Source organism: Argopecten irradians, chromosome 5, assembly GCF_041381155.1.
Source record: "Argopecten irradians isolate NY chromosome 5, Ai_NY, whole genome shotgun sequence".
NCBI lineage: Eukaryota > Metazoa > Mollusca > Bivalvia > Pectinida > Pectinidae > Argopecten > Argopecten irradians.
Window position 1 is genome coordinate 41629857 of NC_091138.1, and position 22780 is coordinate 41652636.

General features: G+C 36.0%; 4 protein-coding genes across 4 annotated transcripts in view; 2 read left to right on the top strand and 2 right to left on the bottom strand.

Moving 5' to 3' along the window:
- Positions 1 to 7924, top strand: part of LOC138324426 (lethal(2) giant larvae protein homolog 1-like) — a 78088-nt gene extending 70164 nt beyond the window's left edge. The window contains exons 24-37 of the mRNA XM_069269491.1: positions 294 to 345; positions 732 to 910; positions 1394 to 1611; positions 1939 to 2006; positions 2212 to 2365; positions 2775 to 3103; positions 3538 to 3626; positions 3980 to 4109; positions 4457 to 4635; positions 4977 to 5257; positions 5520 to 5625; positions 6174 to 6294; positions 7160 to 7402; positions 7753 to 7924. Coding sequence (XP_069125592.1) covers positions 294 to 345; positions 732 to 910; positions 1394 to 1611; positions 1939 to 2006; positions 2212 to 2365; positions 2775 to 3103; positions 3538 to 3626; positions 3980 to 4109; positions 4457 to 4635; positions 4977 to 5257; positions 5520 to 5625; positions 6174 to 6294; positions 7160 to 7402; positions 7753 to 7909 — 2306 coding nt within the window. The 3' untranslated portion in view covers positions 7910 to 7924. The remainder of the gene's footprint in view (positions 1 to 293; positions 346 to 731; positions 911 to 1393; positions 1612 to 1938; positions 2007 to 2211; positions 2366 to 2774; positions 3104 to 3537; positions 3627 to 3979; positions 4110 to 4456; positions 4636 to 4976; positions 5258 to 5519; positions 5626 to 6173; positions 6295 to 7159; positions 7403 to 7752) is intronic.
- A 262-nt stretch (positions 7925 to 8186) lies between these two features.
- On the top strand, positions 8187 to 14735 carry LOC138323889 (uncharacterized). Its single transcript, XM_069268802.1, has 5 exons — positions 8187 to 8319; positions 8669 to 8806; positions 9994 to 10148; positions 10681 to 10727; positions 11945 to 14735. The coding sequence occupies exons 1-5, from the start codon at positions 8210 to 8212 to the stop codon at positions 12065 to 12067; spliced, it is 573 nt and encodes a 190-aa protein (XP_069124903.1). The 5' UTR covers positions 8187 to 8209; the 3' UTR covers positions 12068 to 14735.
- An 879-nt stretch (positions 14736 to 15614) lies between these two features.
- Positions 15615 to 18440, bottom strand: LOC138323888 (acetylcholine receptor subunit alpha-like). Its single transcript, XM_069268801.1, has one exon. It carries the CDS (start codon positions 18339 to 18341, stop codon positions 17004 to 17006), a length of 1338 nt encoding a protein of 445 aa, XP_069124902.1. The 5' UTR covers positions 18342 to 18440; the 3' UTR covers positions 15615 to 17003.
- Positions 18441 to 20744: 2304 nt separating this feature from the next.
- On the bottom strand, positions 20745 to 22202 carry LOC138324573 (acetylcholine receptor subunit alpha-like). The gene has a single exon (XM_069269622.1). It carries the CDS (start codon positions 22188 to 22190, stop codon positions 20937 to 20939), a length of 1254 nt encoding a protein of 417 aa, XP_069125723.1. The 5' UTR covers positions 22191 to 22202; the 3' UTR covers positions 20745 to 20936.
- Between the last annotated feature and the right edge of the window lie 578 nt (positions 22203 to 22780).

Genomic DNA, 22780 nt, shown 5'->3' on the forward strand with positions numbered 1-22780 from the left:
GGCAACAGGAGTACTAGGAGGAAAAACGACCGACCACCAGCCAGTACCTAGCTAGCAACTGCCCCACATAGGATTCAAACTTGCAACCCAGAGGCTTGTGGTAAAATGTAGAGACATCTTAACCACTCAGCCACCTCAGCCCTTCCTTATAAGAAATAGTCTGTGTGCCCATACTAATATATCAATCAATGAATATTTATTTTTTGTGCTGTCCACTTACCATACAAGTGTAGACTAAAATTGTCTAAAACGATAACAGATTATTCTTATTTATGGAATTTTGTAATTTACAGGCCCATTCCCTTGCAAGGCCATCAGCAAGATCTGTTGGAAGACAGCTAAGAGGTAAGTCAGAAGATATTGGATCCAAGTAAAAATATTTCATTTGTTTTATGTGACCATTGTAAACTGACATATTTAAGTGGGATTCTTTGTACGAATGAACTTGTGCCTAAGTAAATAATCATGCTCTTCACATTTGTCATATAAGAAAGGTACAGTTGCATAAGTACAAGTTTCAATTGCACTTGTTTAAAATCAATTTTGCTCTAAAATTTATTATTGATCTATAAAAGTGAAACACTATGGCATCACTCTCAATTTACAAACTACATCCAGTAAAATTACTTCTACTTGATCTGAAATATTTTTCTATTGTTTTCAAAGTGATCGCTTATTACCAGTGGTTGTTCTGTATGACTGATGTTTGATACTGAATCTTCCATTTTCAGTGACCCATTCATCATATTCTCCGGCGGCATGCCGAGAGCGAGTTATGGCGACCGACACACCATCAGTGTGATGCAGGAGAATTCCAATAACCACATTGTGTTCGACTTCACATCCAAGGTGGTCGACTTTGTGACGATCACGCGGGCTGACGAGAACGACAGTAGCGAGGATAGAGATGGTGTGTATTAGGATCAATTAATAGAAACAGAAAGATGCTTGATGTTGCAGTCATTGAATGATTCATAGGGGTTTGTGTCGGTAATCGACAGAGATCTATTGGTTCGATAACTCCTCAGCTATCAAACCTTTAGTACAAAATATTTGATTATATTCAGTTTAATCTTGATATTGAGACACATGGTTTGTGTCTCTTGCTTTGATCCTGCAATTTCAATCATCTTTATGTTTCAGCCATTTAAAAACAACATACTATGGAGTTTTTGTATATTTTTTTTTTTTTTTATTAACGGCAGTTGGACTATACCCCAAAGACACCATAGAACCCATTTGCATGCGAATGCATTTCTTTCTTTCAGACATTGTCAGATATATGATATCAATTCGTAAAATGATTTCTTTTGGTCAATATCTTTATGTGTAACTTTATTTGACGAGATAAAGTGACACCAACGTTTTAATAATTTGCTGATATTTGTTACAGAAAATGATGAGCCACACACCTTAGTTGTGCTGGCCGAAGAAGAGATTGTTCTTATCGACCTCGACTCTACAAACTGGCCAACATTCCATCTGCCGTACATGAACAGTCTACACTGCTCGGCCATCACGTGTTCCCAGCACGTAGGCAACATCCCAAACCAGCTATGGCAGAAAATCGTCGATGCTGGAGAAGCACAGATGGACGGTCTATCCAAGAGAGTAAGTCGACTAAAATGGGAAGGTTTTAGGAAACTTCATTCAGAACAATGCTACATGATTACAACTGTTCTTTACTATCAGTTGTTGCTAATTAGCCAATCATAAACAATGGAACTTTTCTCGAGCAACACCTGTGATTTCTGAAGGAAAAAATCTTCAAAAGTTTTACTAAAATTTGTAAAAATTTAAAAAAAAAAAAAAAAAAAAAAATGATCTAGGGGCCTGAGTTTATAACTTTGATACAGTTTTTAGCCGATATTGATGATCAATGACAATTTTGTTTGTAATGATTTTGTGGTGGTTTTTAACGGTTTCATTATTCTTCAGGACTGGCCTATCAATGGAGGAAAACTTGAGGGAGCGGAAGGATCAACCAAAGACTTGTTGTTGACTGGGTGAGTTTTACTTCACCTGTATCATATACGATTAAACAAATTAATAATTGATTAGAAATTAAATTAATAGTATCATGTTCATTATGTATATCTCATCCTTTGAACGAAGATTTTCAGTCTGGGGATGATAAAATTATTTTCTGAGGAAAAAAAACTTCTGCAGAATGTCACGAGTTTTTACGAGTGTAATGGTTTTTGTTTTCAGTCATGAAGATGGTACAGTGAAGTTCTGGGATGCATCAGGAACCTCCATGAAGTTGTTATACAAACTGTCGACCTGCAGTATATTTAATGTTGATATCCATACCGGTGGTGATAGTAATGGCGAGGTCGAGGAGGAGTGGCCTCCCTTTAGGAAGGTATGACTCACTGAATTACACATGTAATATATGTGAATTCTGTATGTTGTGACAGAAATTAGGAAGATCTCATTTGTTAAAGTAATTGAAATGTCTTTATTATGTACAATATATCATGGACCCATGGAGCAATCGTCCACTTATTCCTTTGACAAAGGAAGTTTTGGATTTTGATATGAGTTGATAAAGTTCATTTGTATAGGATTTCATATTGTATGGTATTTTTGGATGAAAATTGTTCTTCAATGATTTCTTTTTTGAAGACTGTTCTTATTAGTTCTGGTTTTGAAGATCACATCATTAAACGGAGTACTATCATCAGTTATATTCATATTTGAAGAAACAAAAGGAGTTATGTACTCGTTATCTACAGTGAAATATTCCAAATTACAAATTCATTCATTTCCAGGTTGGCAACTATGATCCATTCAGTGATGACCCCAGACTTGGTATACAGAAAATCTCTCTGTGTCCACTCAGCGAGACGTTAGTGATTGCAGGAACAGCCGGTCAAGTGATCACATTACAAATGGAGCGTGAAGATCGTGAACAGGAGGTCGAGACTGTTAAGGTCAACATCGTCAGTGACCGCGACAGTTTTGTGTGGAAGGGTCACGAGGCACTACCACAACGTGAAGGAGACATCAAGTTTTCGTCTGGATTCCAGCCGACAAGTGTCATGCAGGTTTACCCACCAGCTGCCTGCACCGCTCTCGCCTTCAACTCTGAATGGCAGCTGTAAGTTTACCTCACTATAACGGTGTAAAAACATTTGGTTAGAATGTCGTGCTTTCTAAGCTGAAGTATCTTGGTGTTGTTACTCTAATATACTGACTTGTAAGACTTGTAATTTCGGTGGTGTTGTCAAATCTATTGCTTCAAAATAGACAAAAATTACATGAGTTTATAGTTTTACTGCTATATTTTAAGGACAAATTTAAAAAAAAAAAAAAAAAAAACAGTAAGAATAAAAGCATATTTAATACAAGATGTGAAGTTGGTATTTGCAATTAGCAAAAAGATTTCTTAATGCTAGAAAAAAAAAAAAAAGATGAAATTAAAAAAAAAAAAAAAAAAAAAAAAAGGACGAAGAAGGGGGAAAAAAGGAAAAAGTGTATAAAAATATAAATCCCACCACAGTTTGATTGAAGTTGTTTCGTTTGACTTTACAGAGTGGCGGCTGGTACGGCCCATGGCTTTGGTCTCTTTGATTACGCCCAGAAAAAGGAAGTGTTGGTTCGCTGTACACTTAACCCAACAGGTTGGTTTATAACTATCTTAAAAGACATTGTAATTGACTCAGTCACCCTTGAAAGCATATTTAAGCTCTTCTAAATCAAATATTTGACCAGTACATTTTCAGATTTCGGGGTTGATGGAGTTAAAGGTTTATGTGAGAGCTGTACTTAAATTTTCATGACTCTTGTACTCTGAATGTTGAATTGTTTCTAGATGAAAGAACAGTGGAGGGGTAAATTTCATCTAAAGTTTTAACGAGAAAAATTTGTACATGTAGACAAAGATGTTAATGAAGCTTGAACAATGTTAATAAGAACCAGAAATTAAAGTTAATTCTGTGTTTGAGATTTTCTCATTCATTAACTTGTATTACAGATATGACCGGAACATCTGATACCCCGATGTCGAGGAGGAAGTCCTTAAAGAAATCTCTCAGGGAATCATTCCGTAAGCTACGTCGGGGACGCTCACAAAGACGCGACAGAGGAAAGAAAGAGGAGAAAGCGTAAGTTTCTATTATAAAAGTTTTGTTCTTGGAATAAAGATCAGATAACATAACAATTACAGCCCTATTAATGTTCCAGAAGTGTTTGAGATTTAAAAAAAAAAAAAAAAAAAAAAATAAACAAATAAATCCGCACCAAGGTGTTGTGTGGATAAAATTGCCTTTTTCAGTGGAGGATATTTACAAAAAAGAAAAAGAAAAAAAAGAAAAATTCTTGCAGCCGTATTTGAAAAATGTGAGATATTAAAACAAAATTGACTCAAGAAAATCATATATATAGTACATGTATATAGTTACCATAAAGAGGAATGGGGGTCGATTAATATTGTGTATTTTGTTTCCTTTAGTGAAGAAAAGACCACAGGTATAGAGGAAACCCCAGCAGAGGGCGCCACCAGTCGGACTTCGCCTGCTGCGTCACCAGAACCTCGACCAGTAGAGAGAGCAGTTGAGGCTCGCAGTACCGAGGACTCGATGGCATCTATGGTTAGATGTCTGTACTTCGCTGATACATTCATCACACAGGGTCAGTTTAATTAATTAATTAATGAAATTCATCACACATCTGCTGACATATATGACCTTTACTAAATTTGTGGAAGAGATTTGTAAGCTTTGCCATTGCAATAATTTGATTTATTAGAAATTTGAAGACTTTCGCACAGTTTATGAATATTCAGTAATTAAAAAAAAAAAAAAAAAAAAAAAAAAAAAAAAATTTGTTGTTGATTTCTGAGCTTTTTATCCCCATTAGCAGTCATTATTGAGATTTAAGAAAATACAAAATCATATTAGTACTTCATATCTATTAGCACAATTGGTGTTTGTAATGTTGAATAATTAAATTCATCATTATATTTGTTTTAGGTGCTGGTAACACGCCATCACTTTGGGTGGGAACAAATGGCGGCCACGTTTACATATACAGCATCAGTGTACCGACAGAGAAGCGATCCGAGACAGATGTCACATCTCTACTAGCCAAGGAAATCAAACTGCGTCACAAAGCACCTGTTATTTCTATCGGGGTAGTCGACAGCCGAGCACGGTCCCTTCCTGATCCACTCGAAGTGCAGCATGAACGAGCCAAGGCCCCAGAAATGTCGGGCCAGCACTCCGTTGTTATATGCTCAGAGGAGCAGCTCAAGGTAATGTAAAATGATAAAACAACTGGTTATGAGGTAACCAAAGCTTCAATATTCTTCAGCAAAAATATCTTTTTTCAAAAACATTTAATGAAAATGTTCCCATTTACTTTGTATTTTTAGCAACAACAAAAATTTTTCCGAGAAAACATTGTTTCAGAAATGTTTGTTTAAATTCAGAAACTGCCTTCATAACATAGGAATTTTTGTATGTATATCATTGTATGCTACTGAATTGTAAAACTTGTTCATTGTTTGTCCACAGATCTTCTCACTGCCCCAACTGAAGGCCAGATGGAAATTTAAGCTCACAGCTCTCCACGGCTCCAGAATACGCAAAGTCGCTTTTGTCACATTTAGAAGCAAAAGTGGTAAGTCGTATGTGTAAATATTAGGCAGTTTCACTCCACACCTTCTAGGTTTAGAATTACCTTAATGAGAGTGTGGATAGACAGACAAAACCTTAATATAAATGTAGTTATTAAAACCTGTATAATGTAAAACATGAAATACTGGTGTGTGCATTGTTTCGTGGTTTGGAGTTCTTCATATTCATGGTTAGTGGATAGAGTTATAGTGGTAATACTTCATATTCATGGTTAGTGGATAGAGCTATAGTGGTAATACTTCATATTCATGGTTAGTGGATAGAGCTATAGTGGTAATACTTCATATTCATGGTCAGTGGATAGAGCTATAGTGGTAACACTTCATTTTCATGGTTAGCGGATAGAGCTATAGTGGTAACAATGTAAAAAATTAAATTTCACAGCAACCACGAAAACAAAAGAAAGTTTCTACACATATTTCATGTAATACCGTAGTCATGAAACCTGTATAATGGTCCTGATGCTGCTAACATTGTGAGCTATATATTTCAGATGAGAACTCTTTTAACATTCTCAGTTATATATTTCAGATGAGAATTACACCGAGAATGACATTGCCTGCCTTAGTAACCAGGGTGATCTGAGCGTGTACTCCATCATGACACTACGGGAACAGTTAATGGCTTCAGCTCTACGCCGGGAAGATATCAAGTAAGGACCACAGGGTTTTGTTTATATCTAATGTCAAATCAAATAGCTAGATAAGAAATAAGTTCAAAACATAGGGTTTTGTTAATATCTAATGTCAAATAATGTAGATAAGAAATAAGGAATAGGGTTTTGTTAATATCTAATGTCAAATAATGTTAGATATCAAGTAAGGACCACAGGGTTTTGTTTATATCTAATGTCAAATAATGCTAGATATCAAGTAAAGACCACAGGGTTTTGTAAATATCTAATGTCAAATAATGTTAGATATCAAGTAAGGACCACAGGGTTTTGTAAATATCTAATGTCAAATAATGTTAGATATCAAGTAAGGACCACAGGGTTTTGTTAATATATCTAATGTCAAATAATGTTAGATATCAAGTAAAGACCACAGGGTTTTGTAAATATCTAATGTCAAATAATGTTAGATATCAAGTAAGAACCACAGGGTTTTGTAAATATCTAATGTCAAATAATGTTAGATATCAAGTAAGGGCCACAGAGTTTTGTTAATATCTCTATTGTCAAATAATGCTAGATATGAAATAAGGGTGACAGGGTTTTGTTAATATCTCTCTGTTGTCAAATATTGTTAGATATCAAGTAAGGGCCACAGGGTTTTGTTTATATCTCTATTGTCAAATAATGCTAAGTATAAAGTAAGGACCACAGGGATTTGTAACTATTTGCCTATTGTCAAATAATGCTACTTCGTCATAATTGCCTTTGTTTATGTAAAGTATAATTTCATATAGAGAAAAATTTAGATCACAAGCTAATTTTATTTTGTAAAATTTGGAAATTTTGTTTTAAGGTTTCAGTAGAGCCATTTGTATAATACCATGGACTTATTTTATTGCAGCGGTATATCATCATTTACATTTACAAAGCAAGGCCAAGGCTTTTTCCTGAACTCCCCCTCAGAATACATTCGTGTAACGCTATCGTCACGGTACGTAACAGATTCAAACTGTGCTGTGGAACTAAAGGAGGGCATGAGGCCCGAGCCTGAACCAGAACCTGAACCAGTGGTAGAGGAGGCTCCAGTGGCCGAGGCACCAACAGAGGGCACTGCTGAAGGAACACAGGAAGAGGAGAAACAAGGGTAGGTCACTCTAGTTGTAAAAAGGCTAAAAAAATGATGACCTAGCTAGGGGGAATCAAAGTCATTACTTAAAAAACTTGATCATTTGCAGTAAGGTAGGTATATGAATAATCAAGAAAGCATACAAAAATATTATTGCTTTTTTTTGTAATCAATGGTATTCAGTTACAGAAGAAAGATACCAACATCATTGTTATGTCAAAAAATTGTAAAGGCCTTGAGAAAAATTTATTTTATGAAGAATTTATTTTGAAGCTGGTCTGATAACGGTCTGGTTTTGGGTGTGAGTGCCCGCCTGTAGGACTAGACAGCATGATCGAGTAGTGAGGTGTATTTTGTGGTTTTTGTAGGGAGGGCGAGAACCTCGCGAGTCAGCAACAGTACAACAGTGGGGACATAGCTGAAGCACTCAGCGACTCACAGTTGATGAATGATTCGCGGGCCGATACCACAATAGAAGGGGAGATAACTCAAGACAGTATACAAGTGTTAGTATCTTACTACTAACCACTAACCTGTAGTTCTGTTGCTTGTGTGCCATCTGCAAATCACTTTACGAGTTTTTCTGCACAAGCTGTCACTTGATGTCAGCTTTTAGCCTTCAGAGGCGCAGCTTGATAAAAAAAAAAATTGTTTTCTTCCGTTTATTTCTTGAAAAGGTTTATTCTTCAAATAGTTTGAAGTTTGTATACACTTCTAATTCCTTGGCTAATTTAAATTGTTACAGTAGTTTTGTTACTTTGCACTGATTCTGTATTCAGCTGCTTTGTGTGTGTAATCTACTGTGCTGTGGAACTAAAGGAGGGCATGAGGCCCGAGCCTGAACCAGAACCTGAACCAGTGGTAGAGGAGGCTCCAGTGGCCGAGGCACCAACAGAGGGCACTGCTGAAGGAACACAGGAAGAGGAGAAACAAGGGTAGGTCACTCTAGTTGTAAAAAGGCTAAAAAAATGATGACCTAGCTAGGGGGAATCAAAGTCATTACTTAAAAAATTGATCATTTGCAGTAAGGTAGGTATATGAATAATCAAGAAAGCATACAAAAATATTATTGCTTTTTTTGTAATCAATGGTATTCAGTTACAGAAGAAAGATACCAACATCATTGTTATGTCAAAAAAATTGTAAAGGCCTTGAGAAAAATTAATTTTATGAAGAATTTATTTTGAAGCTGGTCTGATAACGGTCTGGTTTTGGGTGTGAGTGCCCGCCTGTAGGACTAGACAGCATGATCGAGTAGTGAGGTGTATTTTGTGGTTTTTGTAGGGAGGGCGAGAACCTCGCGAGTCAGCAACAGTACAACAGTGGGGACATAGCTGAAGCTCTCAGCGACTCACAGTTGATGAATGATTCGCGGGCCGATACCACAATAGAAGGGGAGATAACTCAAGACAGTATACAAGTGTTAGTATCTTACTACTAACCACTAACCTGTAGTTCTGTTGCTTGTGTGCCATCTGCAAATCACTTTACGAGTTTTTCTGCACAAGCTGTCACTTGATGTCAGCTTTTAGCCTTCAGAGGCGCAGCTTGATAAAAAAAAAATTGTTTTCTTCCGTTTATTTCTTGAAAAGGTTTATTCTTCAAATAGTTTGAAGTTCGTATACACTTCTAATTCCTTGGCTAATTTAAATTGTTACAGTAGTTTTGTTACTTTGCACTGATTCTGTATTTCAGCTGCTTTGTGTGTGTAATCTCTCCTGTTCCTGCTTTATACAATGAATAGTTTGTCTGCACTCAAGTTCGGTTGTGTCACTCATGCTAATCTCCTATAGTACTGAAAAGTTTTATCCGATCATGGTATTATATACCAGAATAAACAGATGTATATTGCTTACTGGTAATACGCGATGGTGTTATATTGCTAGGAGATGTATATTGCTTACTGGTAATATACAATGATGTAGTATTGCCAGGAGATGTATATTGCTTACTGGTATTACATGATGATGTAATATTGCCAGGAGATGTATATTGCTTACTGGTATTACACGATGATGTAATATTGCCAGGAGATGTATATTGCAAGGAGATGTTTATTGCTTACTGGTATTACACGATGATGTAATATTGCTAGTCGATGTATATTGCCAGAAGATGTATATTGCTTACTGGTATTACACGATGATGTAATATTGCCAGGAGATGTATATTGCTTACTGGTATTACACAATGATGTAATATTGCCAGATGTATATTGCTTGATTATACCAACTTGAAATTTCTAAGTTTTCACTATGCTTCATGTTAAAGTAACCTTGAGCTGCATGAAATATATATGCAAATTTTTTTGTACCGTCCTAATGTTGATAGTGTGACTGCCTATACTCTAGTACAAATCTAACTGTAGTATAATCACTGAACTAATATGAAAATGTGTCTGGTAATCTAAATTTTGTGAAGTTGACTCTTCAATTATGAGGCAAATAGTTTGAATTTAGAATGTTTAACTCATACTTGATTGTTTATTTTCCAATAATTTGAATAAAGAGTTCAAATTTTCCAATCGATGTTGATCTGTAAGGATATATATTTTGATAAATGACCTTTGCATGACCTTTACTTAACCTTCCTTTGACCTTCCGTTACAGAATGGAAACACTGTCCAGTGAAGTGACCACTCAGTCTAGTACAGTTGTTGAGACGACGACCACGACAGTAGCTGAAGTAACACACTCAGCATCGTCCGTCATGGAGACCGTTACCACGGTTACATCGTCAACCACTGAGGAGACAACTACACAAGGTATGATGTCATCTGAATCATTCTAGATCACTCGGGATATTCTATTTTGACAAACATCTTGTTGCAACTGCAATTTACTCCAGTTAAAATATTTAAAAGAAGCTCTGAATTAACATTCATTTTTATGATTGTTTAGGTAAATTTCTTGATTGAAAATATATATATATAAAAAAAAAAAAAATACTTCATTTCTTTATCAAATATTCATATGATATGGTGCTTGTTTACATTAAGTACTTATTTACGTGATAAATAAACCCATTCATTACGCATACTTCATTTGCAATATTATTTGAATTTGTTAACAATATAGTTTAGTTGTGTTCAGAAATATTTCTTACAAAACTGAAAAAGTATTTGTTTAATTTGCAATATTATTTGGATGTGTACAGAAATTAGTTAGATGTGTTCAGAAATGATGCTTACAAAATTGATCAGAATTGAATCATACAAAACTATGAAAAGTTTTTGACATACTTGATATCTACACATGAGCCAAATTCCATGACGTACAATTTTTACAATTCTACAGTAAATAACGTAGACGATGACACGAAGGCGACACAACCCAGTGTAGAGGTGAGAAACGTCCGTTGTACTTCTCTTATGACATCCCCACCATTACACTAACGAAGCCTCAAGCGATTTCTGGTGGTGGTGGCGTTAGTACTGTGATTAACATTTCTTCATATTAACCATCCATCCTCTCTTCTGTTCTCTAACCTCTATCGTCTTTCTTCTGTTGTAGAGTAATTTCATCGTTACATTTCCGTTTTTCTCGGTTGTGTTACATTAGTTTGGCTTCATTTGTTAATTAATGTTTATTAATTGGGGTGATTAATTGAAGGGTACTTTTGTAATTGCTAATTGGTTATGTTTTTATTTGTAACATCAGGATACGAGGCTTATAATGAAATTGTCTACTTTGAAGTAATAATTTAAACAGTTATAGACTTGGCTTTTTCTTATACAATATATTAATTTTTTTGTGGGGGGGTGATAAACATTTCTATTAGTAACTTCAGATATTTACAAAAATAGATAAAGATATTATATTCAAATTAGTAATTCAAATGTTTTGTTTTTACGTTCGGAGATACATTTTGTTTTGGGAGGTAGATTGTGTGAATAGCATTTAACATTGAATTAACTTTATAATGCATGACATCTGAATATTGTGTATATATGTATATGTTTACTTATATAAATACATACACAAGTTCATTGTACCAGATCATTAAGTATATGCAATATTCTTCTCACTTAACGATGTCCTGGAATATGTAACGGAACATAACTTTACAGTAACAACTAAACTTATCTTTCATACATAATAAAGAATTTAAGACACTAATTCCATTTACTACGGAATTGCACATGTTTAACCAGTAGTGGCTAGTATTTTTGAGGATCTTCCAACTTTTAAAAAGCATGATGGAACACTTTCTCATACACCTATATTTAAATCACTGCATATCAGAAATAAACTCAATTCCTACTTAATAGTTCCTTCTATAGAATCAATAATTTTTCCATATTTCACACAATGCATATGTTACATATTTTAGATAGCTATCATTCATTGATCTTTTATGATTTGTGCCGTGTTTTTTTCTACATTCATCGTCTTTCTGTCTAATTGTGATTCGGGAGCTGCTGTGAGGGAGTGTGGCTAGCGATTTATGGAAGGGGTGTCATAAGGGTGTTACTGCAGACATTTCTCCCCGTGTCATACAGACGATTTGTATGGCCATACTCTATCAATGTTTAATTACTGATTTGATCTATTATTGCAGGAGATTGATACTTCAGATAAGCTAAAGGAACTAAAGATAACGGAAGACATTGATGAAACGGCCATCGCCAAGAAAGTAGCACAGGAGGCCGATACCATTGTGGACACTGCTGTTGCAAGTTAGATTCCAGAGTTGTCCCCCTTTTGAAGTACTCTCCTGTTTGGGAGTAGGGAGTTTGGGCAGCTGGGACCAAGAATGCAGGCGCTTTTACAGTATTTCGCATCTCTGATGATAGTATTTGCAATCCATTCCACTTCATGATTGGATGATGTGACTGATATTGAACGTAATTCTTTAGACAGTATATGCTATCATTAAAGAAGGCCTGTTGTACAACAGGCTGAACTTTCTAACTTCTTAAACGGTGGTGATTTTCAGTGTCACGAGCGGAATTAAAAATAATCAATCTTAACAGATATATTGCTCTGTAATGAAGTGAGAGCATTAATTTCATTGATGACTTGAGATGAAATGACAGCGTGTGTGTAAATCTTCTGACATCAGTGATGAACATTGCTCCCCCTTACAAAACAGCTTTAAATTAAGATGATGCCGTGTGCATCATTGATGTGCGCGATTCCTGGATCTGATTGAGTAAGGACAAGCCAGATTCGATATATTCCATCTTCCATACTCTCATTTAACCAACTTTAAATTATTACTGTCAATAGAAATGTTTAACTATGGTGATAAAAGCAGTACTAATGCTATATATAAGTATGTGTTGTAACGTTGTCGAGGACGTGAACCGATTCCTACGAGTACATATTGAAGTTGGGGTAGGGTTCTGCTCTTGTATGTGTTGCAAGATTAATCACAATATAATTATGAATTATGCAAATTTTTATTTTATACATTTTTGTTTTTTGGACGCTTCATTGGTTTATGCTCTTTGTATTTTATGCAATTTTATGTGAATAGTGCAATTTCTGTTTGACTTCATAAAAATGAGTTCCAGGAGAGGCAGCATCAGAAATGATAGATAATGGAATGAAATCGATAGAGAAATGGTGAAAGCATGCTTGTCTTACTATTACTGTCCATTTTGGAATTTTGAAGCCGGCGTCGTTTTTTTTTCCGTACATTTTTAATTCTTTACCACAACACTGGTTTTGCAATTCAAAGCAAAATATTTAACCTGTGTCGAAAATGGAAAATTTGACAAAACTTAACTTTAAAAGGATACCCGACTTCAACGTAATCAGATCATGTATTCTAATACTAATACAAGCTGACTTCCATCATTTATAGACAAAATAACAGTGAGTTGTAAATGTGGTTTGTGTATAATAGATTTGTACAGTTTTAAGTTGTGATAGTGTATTTAGAGTTCAAATGATAAATATGTGTTTAGCAATATTCCAAATAACAATGTAGTTGAACATGTTCTATATGAAAATGTTTTGCTATAAAAGTGACTTCCCTGCCAAGTTTCTTATTTATTTGCAAATTTATATACCAGGTCCATAAAACAATAATCTGATTTGTTTAGACAGCAAACTAACACATATATGTATTTATTTTAAGTGCTTTTACTGTTTAAAATTTGAAAGAAATATTACTGGCACTTAATATAACCGGACAAAAAATTCAAGATTTACTAAAACAAAATATTACCCGATTTGGTCAGATAATGGTTGTTCACTGAGCTAAAACATGTTCATTAACATGCAGTGTGTAGATACGAATAGTACTAACAGAGTTAGAGAACTTCAGGCCTAGGCTAATAAATCAATCTCTGTATTCGGGTAGTTATGGGCAAACTGAAATGGTTGTGATAAAATTATCGGCATAATATTATGTGATGTTACAAGTAAATAGATCTACCAACAAGTAGTTTAATTTCCACAATATAGCAGACTTTTTTTTCGGACAAAATAGTGATAGATTGTTAGGATCCATTGGTTGTTTCCCGTCCTCTTTATTGCTACAGAAAGGTTGTATAAGATGTGTTCCCAATGTAATTACCAATGTATTTTTTTTCTCTAAATCCAAAGCTTAAGTGATTTTGACGGTGCGGATTCTGAATTTTTCATACATTAATCAATACTACTGTACATGTGCACAAAACATAGTTTTAAAGGTGAAATGAAACTCGTCTTGTTCAAAGAATTACAAAACTATGATGAAAAATTCAGATTCTGTAGTGAATACCATTTATTTGCCTTAAAAGTTTTATACATTTTTGCCCGTACCTCGCTGTTTGTGACTTGTTCAAGGACTGTCATTTGCTTGTTGACGTTGTGATATCCCTGTGTGTTAAGGGCTAAGGATTAGGGTTTATTTTTCTCACTAGAGTAGATACATTGTGCATTTCAAAATGACCAAACTATACAGATTTTTATCATGTTTTCCATACTATTGTTTTCAAAGGGAGATACAGCGTTTTGATAATATTTATATATTATGTGAATAGGATCACAATCTCTTCCATTAAGCATGGTGCGATATCATACAAACTACAACCAGAATTTCGTCAAAACCAATTTCTTTATTTATCATTTACTAGTTTTGAAACTGCTGCAAATGCAAAACAGAAGAAAATAATATAACCATTTTCATAGCTGAACCATAATGACTTGATTGGACGGATCACGGTCCTAATAACCAGGTAATAGCTATCGTGTATCGTTACTATGCTTGCTTGTGTTGTCCTAGTAACATATGTCTGTAAAATTACTCCTAGACTGGTTGTAATTCAATCGTGTATTATTATTCATGTTATGTAATAATGACATTGTTTTGATTACAACCATCAAGATGAAAGCCTAATAAAAATATTCCACCATAACCAAGCTCTCTGTCTTGTCTTTCTTATAATTTAAAGATTGCCTTCTGAAGCATATACTGTGAATATACTTAGTTCTGCAGTCAAATTTTAGCGGAAAAATTAAATTATTATTTATTAGCTTTAATATTGGCGTAATTCAGTGGTTCAGTATTTGGTTGTACATGAATTAAAGCTTCAATGACAGTGCCAAAATAAAAGTACCGCCAAAATAATAACACAGTATTAGTTACCACTTTAAAGTCTACATTGCTACATAGAAGCAATTATGACAATAATTCAAGTCGCCTTTTGGAAAATACTGGAAAAAAGAGTTTACACGTCCGAACCATCAGTAATCCCGATATTATTGGAAGAGTATGATATTGAAACCATTCAATGCAATTATTGCAATCGGTTACGATCTTTATGTCCACCCTAGAATATTTAATAGCAAACTGAAGGCTCTGTGATTGATAACGGACGAGACCGGTAGTTTGGTCTTCTGATGAACATATAAAGAATTGAAAAACGGTACACTGGTTAACTGCGTGGCTTTGAAATTTGGTGTCGCTCCGTGTAATCTGCAAAGGAATTCTCTGCAGACCTGTGATTGGTCCGTTGCTTTGTCCTGAACAGGGGTGGATATGATGATGAACAGGGGTGGATATGATGATAGTGATAGTAAACCCTGGAGTATCGAGGATGCACACTATGAACTCTGCACTTCAACTCTCTATTCAAAATCCGCTTGGTTCTGTTCTGATAAACTTCATTATCTTAATAATGATTTTTTCCTTGTTTTCATACCAAATCCGGCTTTCTGATTGGCCAATATTTTTTCTGTCTATGAAAAAAAAAATCCGAGAATGGCGTGAAACCCCGACGTTATCGTCACGTCACAATGGAGACAAGAATCCCTGGAAAATCACTACAATGGTATATTTAAATATACTTTATTATATCCAATAGATTATGAAGTTAACTATAAACATTGATGTCACTATTTTTTAAAAATCTTATCGGGTTACGAATTTTTTTTTTATTTGCAAATAAGGTCTTTTTCATACCCCGATAATATAAAAAAAAATGATATCAATATTTAAATGATACTGACAGATAAAGGTATCGATCGGTTATGGATGAAAACGAAAATATATACAACAAAAAAGGAAAGCTATTGGAAATTGCGAATATGATAAAATTGGAAATATTCGTGAAATACCCTGGATTTTTTTTTTGCATTCAACGTTATTGATTCAACACTACACAATAGAAAAAGTGGTTTCGTTAATAGGGTAGTAATCAAAGAAAAAAAAACGTGCATATTTATACATAAATATATACGCCATTTTTAGTTTGGAATTATCTAATAAGTTTTTGTCATCGAAAATATGTTAAAGTGAACAGTCGGGTAAGGATGGCTAAAATCGGTAAAAATGGTGTGAATGTATCCAGTATAATTTCTTATGAAATGGAAAAATAAAATCTTTCGTCAAAATCTGTCTGCGTACGAAGAAATTGATTTAAAGTATGGAAATTCTAAAACGTCCTCCCGGCTCACTATGTCCGTGGTTACATTTCCACGCAGCCTCGCTTTCAATGCTTTCAACTTTTCTTTACTTTAATGGTCAGAACTGGGAAACTAAGCAGAACTTGACCGTCGTATTAATATGTGAGAACTTTTGGAAGACCAATGAACGCATTTAGACTGGTTTTCTTTGCCCGACTATTCACTTTAAGGATGCTAAACAAATTGGTATTTTTCTCCAGTTACAAAAGTTACTTAGTTTGAGCTTCTAATTTTACTTCAAGATAAAAATACTAAAAATAATTAATTCCGAAAAAAATCCGTGGCACTATGTCCTTTGTTATATTAATTACTGATTGCGCATATAACAAAGGCAAAATAAATGATTTTTTGTGTGTTAATTAGACATATATATATATATATATATACATGATTAAACACCAATTATTCCGTTTTTGCATATTACAGAGTTAGCTCCCTTGCGGGTAGGTATCGATTGTTACGTTATTTTTTTGTGAGCGCAATTTACGTTGTTTTCTCCGAAACGTAATACGTAATACAAATGACGTCACAATCATTACCTACTCGGAAGTGCAGATAACTTTGTAATATGCAAATTCGGAATTGTTCAAATGATGAGTATCGGTGGAGCATCTTTAATTGATGATAGATACAATGCAATTGTATCGTAAATCCATCTGCTGATATGTTGACATATCGGATCTCGGAAGCGTTTGTGCCTCGAAGAATCATTCGCGATATTAGAGTACCGAGATGAAATATGAACAAGTCACAGCCACGGTAACGAGAAAGAAGACAACGAAATACGCTTTGTCCAATACCTTCGCCACCATATGCCAAGTAATTGCGGTCGGTCTTTTAGCAGGAACCACGGATTCGTTGTCAATGTTAGGCTTTTCTTGATCTTTTGACAGAGGCATGACGCTGTCCCTGTTTGAGAAATCCAGGCCCAGATGATACATGCCTTTGTCATTGACTGCATTCATCGTACTGTCAGCTGCAACAGATCTCTCCAATTGGTCCGTGGTATCTATTTTCCTACGTCGAAAGATGTTCTGAGTATAAAGATAGGATTTCCGTATCCATTTGGGAACAGGTTCATCGTTATCATGTTTGCTGTATGTTCTTATTTGAAATATGTTCATCGTTACTATGGCAACGCTGATACCAACCAATGAGAGTAGATAATAGGAAATGTATGATATCGGTTGCGATGAGGCAGGCATCTTGTCGCTGACCACTGTCATATATACTGTGAAAGCGAGCAACACTGTGATACTGTAGGAAGCTCTTTCTCCCGAATTATACGGTAGGATAAAAACAAAGATGTTCACAAACGCCAACATAATGACGGGAATAACAACGCTTACCAAGAAATTCATATGGCGTCTCTCGATAGTTATATAGAAATACGCCAAGTCAAAGGTGCCTACCCAAACAGATGTGTTGGACCCTTTAACCTCCCACTCACTGTTCGTGGAAAAGTATGTGAACCACAAAGTTTTAGATGGTAAATTCAGCTTTACTTGCTGGTTTGAGTATCCCCAAGGGCCCAATCGCAGCGAACATATCTGTTGATCGAAAGGATATTTGTAAACATCTGGGGTACAGGAAGCAATCAACAATGCGCCGGGTATCCATAGAACGTTTCCGTCTGACGTCACCGTTAGTTTGAAGGCTTTGTCACCAATGGGGACGAATTCATCTGCTAGGTTACATAAAAACATTTCAGGAAGCCATATTTTGTCTTGTTTGAAAGTTAATAACGTTGTATTTCCGTACGAAGTAGAATTCCATACTAAACCTTGATCGTTCCAGGAAATATACAAGATAACAACCATAGATATCGTCCCTGCTACTTCGTCAAAATCGTTGATCGAGATGACATCTACAGTCATACTCACAGTAACGGGATTGGTTTGGTTCTGAACCGGTCGAATATCTTTGGAATAGTTTTGAAATAGGTCTTCTAACAGTAACTTAGTAAATCCCATTGTTGAGCAATCCACAGCGCAACTGCAAAGGACTACGATTAAGAATATAGAACCTTCCATCTTTAACCAGTACAGGTATTTCATATCCAGCACCACGGTGATGTGTGACGTTCCATCCACTTGGACATCCAATAATCGAATGGAGGATTTAATTGCCAGCGGCTTTCAAACCCTTTAATGGCTATGGACCAACTTAATGATCGGAAACAAACAACCATTCAACAAATGTTTATCCCCGAACTGATTATATTTCCAATATCAATGGAGACGAGAGAGGTTAGGGTATTATCAATATTGATAAAATGTTCTACCCGTTTCATATAATTGAGCTGATAATCAATTCATTACAAAATACTAGACGAGCCCATTAGACAAATAATGGAAAATCCAAAGTGATCTACCGGCAAAATTTCTGGTTTTTTAAAATGAATATCTAATCATCATGTTTTAATTCATCAAATTACGAAGAATATATATGTCACTTTTCAGGAAGTGTGAAAATGGTGCAAGTATAACTATGTTCAGGTTTACTGAAGGTTTTTGATAGTATTTTCTTAACTTAATTTGCTTGAACATTGTGATATCCACTGCTATTGCTTTCACACGAGATTGATTCTCAGTGTGAAGAGTCAATAAGATCACAAACAAATCATACAACTCCTTTAATGTGTAACATCTACAAAAAATATCGGCAAATCTTTCACAGAATTCCATGTATTACGTACACCAATACTTCAACTCTGTCTATAAATCTCTCTTTGTACGATTTATAGAAAAAAAAACAGCATTTATTCACAGTCAAATGTTAAAATCATATTCTCCATTTTGATTAATATCTAATGAGGTTTCTAACTCTAACCAAGTTGCGACAATCGAGGTTTCTAACATTAACCACATTGCGGCAATCAAGGTTTCTAGCCCTAACTTAATTGTGGCAATCGAGGCCTTTAACCCTAACAACCAAGTTGTGGCAATCGAGGTTTCTAACCCTAACCAAGTTGTGGCAATCGAGGTTTCTAACCCTAACCAAGTTTGTGACAATCGAGGTTTCTAACCCTAACCAAGTTGTGCAATCGAGGTTTCTAACCCTAACCAAGTTGTGCAATCGAGGTTTCTAACCCAACCAAGTTAGCCCAACAATTGTGGCAATCGAGGTTTCTAACCCTAACAAGTTGTGCAATCGAGGTTTCTAACCCTAACCAAGTTGTGCAATCGAGGTTTCTAACCTAACAATTCGACAATGAGGTTTCTAACCTAACCAAGTTGGCAATCGAGGTTTCTAACCCTAACCAAGTTGTGACAATCGAGGTTTCTACCCTAACCAAGTTGTGACAATGAGGTTAACCCTAACCAAGTTGTGCAATCGAGTTCTAACCACAATTGGCAATCGAGGTGTCAATCGAGGTTTCTAACCCTAACCAAGTTGTGTCAATCGAGGTTTCTAACCCTAACCAAGTTGTGACAATCGAGGTTTCTAACCCTAACCAAGTTGTGACAATCGAGGTTTCTAACCCTAACCAAGTTGTGGCAATCGAGGTTTCTAACCCTAACCAAGTTGTGACAATCGAGGTTTCTAACCCTAACCAAGTTGTGACAATCGAGGTTTCTAACCCTAACCAAGTTGTGGCAATCGAGGTTTCTAACCCTAACCAAGTTGTGCAATCGAGGTTTCTAACCCTAACCAAGTTGTGCAATCGAGGTTTCTAACCCTAACCAAGTTGTGGCAATCGAGGTTTCTAACCCTAACCAAGTTGTGACAATCGAGGTTTCTAACCCTAACCAAGTTGTGACAATCGAGGTTTCTAACCCTAACCAAGTTGTGGCAATCGAGGTTTCTAACCCTAACCAAGTTGTGTCAATCGAGGTTTCTAACCCTAACCAAGTTGTGTCAATCGAGGTTTCTAACCCTAACCAAGTTGTGACAATCGAGGTTTCTAACCCTAACCAAGTTGTCAATCGAGGTTTCTAACCCTAACCAAGTTGTGGCAATCGAGGTTTCTAACCCTAACCAAGTTGTGGCAATCGAGGTTTCTAACCCTAACCAAGTTGTGTCAATCGAGGTTTCTAACCCTAACCAAGTTGTGACAATCGAGGTTTCTAACCCTAACCAAGTTGTGGCAATCGAGGTTTCTAACCCTAACCAAGTTGTGGCAATCGAGGTTTCTAACCCTAACCAAGTTGTGACAATCGAGGTTTCTAACCCTAACCAAGTTGTGGCAATCGAGGTTTCTAACCCTAACCAAGTTGTGGCAATCGAGGTTTCTAACCCTAACCAAGTTGTGTGCACAATCGAGGTTTCTAACCCTAACCAAGTTGTGTCAATCGAGGTTTCTAACCCTAACCAAGTTGTGTCAATCGAGGTTTCTAACCCTAACCAAGTTGTGGCAATCGAGGTTTCTAACCCTAACCAAGTTGTGGCAATCGAGGTTTCTAACCCTAACCAAGTTTGTGGCAATCGAGGTTTCTAACCCTAACCAAGTTGTGGCAATCGAGGTTTCTAACCCTAACCAAGTTGTGGCAATCGAGGTTTCTAACCCTAACCAAGTTGTGGCAATCGAGGTTTCTAACCCTAATCAATGCGGCAACCATGCTCAAACATGCTTTGTTGTAATTGATAAATTTTGAAACACTTTGTTATCCATTGCATATTACAGCCTATATAATTATTGCTTGACGAAGTTATTTCACGTTAACAGTGATGAAATACGAAACTGTGGTAAGAAGATTTAACAACAGGAACAAAGAAAAGTACGCCTTATCTAAAAACCTTGCGGCCATGTGCCAAGTGACGAGTCCCGGTTCCTCTGGGGGAATGGTGGGTAAGGTGTTAGTGGCAGATTTCTCTTTTGACACCAGTTTGACAGCAGAAAACAAGTCGTCACTAACTTTCAGACATTCTGAATCCATAACTTGTATTCGCCCAGTATCTGTCGCAGTTCCTGTAGGCCTGTCTTCATTCCCTTTTGTGTTCACTTTTGTGCGTTTAAATACATTTCGGCTGTACAAACATGCTTTCTTTATCCATATAGGAACCGGACCGTCCTCATCATGTTTGCTGTAAATCCTTATTTGGAAAATGTTCACCGTTACTATGACAACGCTGATGCCAACCAATGAGAGTAAGTAATAGGAAATGTAAGACATCGGTTGTGAAGAAGCAGGCATTTTGTCGCTGACCACTGTCATATACACTGTGAAGGCGAGCAACACTGTGATACTGTAAGAAGTCCTTTCCCCGGAGTCAAATGGCAGGATAAAAACGAACAAGTTCACGTAAGCCAAGAGGATGACTGGTACCACGACACTTACCACGAAGTTCATATGTCGTCGCCTGATATCTACAAAGTAATGTGCGATATCAAACGATCTCGACCAATGTGATGTTCGAGAGTCTATTACGTCCCATTCACTGTTCATCACGTAAAACGTGAACAAAATTTTGGAGGAAGGTATACGGATCTTCACCTGATTGCTGGAGTAACCCCAGGGGCTAAGTTGCACCATGCATGATTGTTCATCAAACGGATACCTGTAAACATCGGGCGTACACGTTGCTGTCAACAAAGCTCCCGGTTGCCACACAATAAGGCCGTGTGACATTATTGATACACTAAAATGATCGCTAGATACTGGATGGAAAGAATCTGCTGGATTACACAAAAATAACTTCGGCAGCCATACCTTCGTCTGTGGTACCGTTAAAAGCGTTGTGTTGCCGTACAGCGTTGGATTCCATGCTAAACTTTCATCGTTCCAGGAGATATGCAAGATGACAACCAAAGATATTGTTCCTGCTACCTCGTCCACGTCGTTGATGGAGGCCAGGTCCAGATCGACGTCAACATTCACTGACTTGGTCTGGTCAGTTACCGGTCGGATGTCTGTCGAGTAATTTTGAAACAAGTCTTGTAATAGTAGTTTTGTAGATTCCATTGTGCTCGTATCTACAACGTAGATAAAGAAAATGGTTTTAAGAAAGATTGCAAACAAAACCATTATATTCAGGAATACGTGTCGGAGACTACTCAGTCAAGAAAATACAACGTCTGTCGCTTCGTGAACTAGCACAAAGAGTGAAGTTAAAGAATAGCGTTTTTATCACACCATATCGTCGAAAAATAAAACAAACATGTATAATTTGATATATATTTGTTAAGCATTAGCTATCATTTGCTAATACACACTGATTCGAGGTATATGTTCAATATTACATTGTTATAACGGAAAATGATAACAATGGTATACATACCTGGAACATTTTGACCGGAAAATACAAACAAAAGCAAACAATATGATCCATAGTGAATGTGTTGAAACTAGAACAGCAAACGACAGTGCATTAGTCTCTATCTTGATATCGTAACGTGGCAGTAATGCATTAACGATTATGTAATGACATTTTAAACATTCGGTGGACATTTACATATAACCTTATTGGGTCAAAATAAAACGGATATTGTCATGCTGAGTTGAACAATGCCTCTTTATCATTGAGGATCAAAAGCTATTTGAATAGGGTTAAT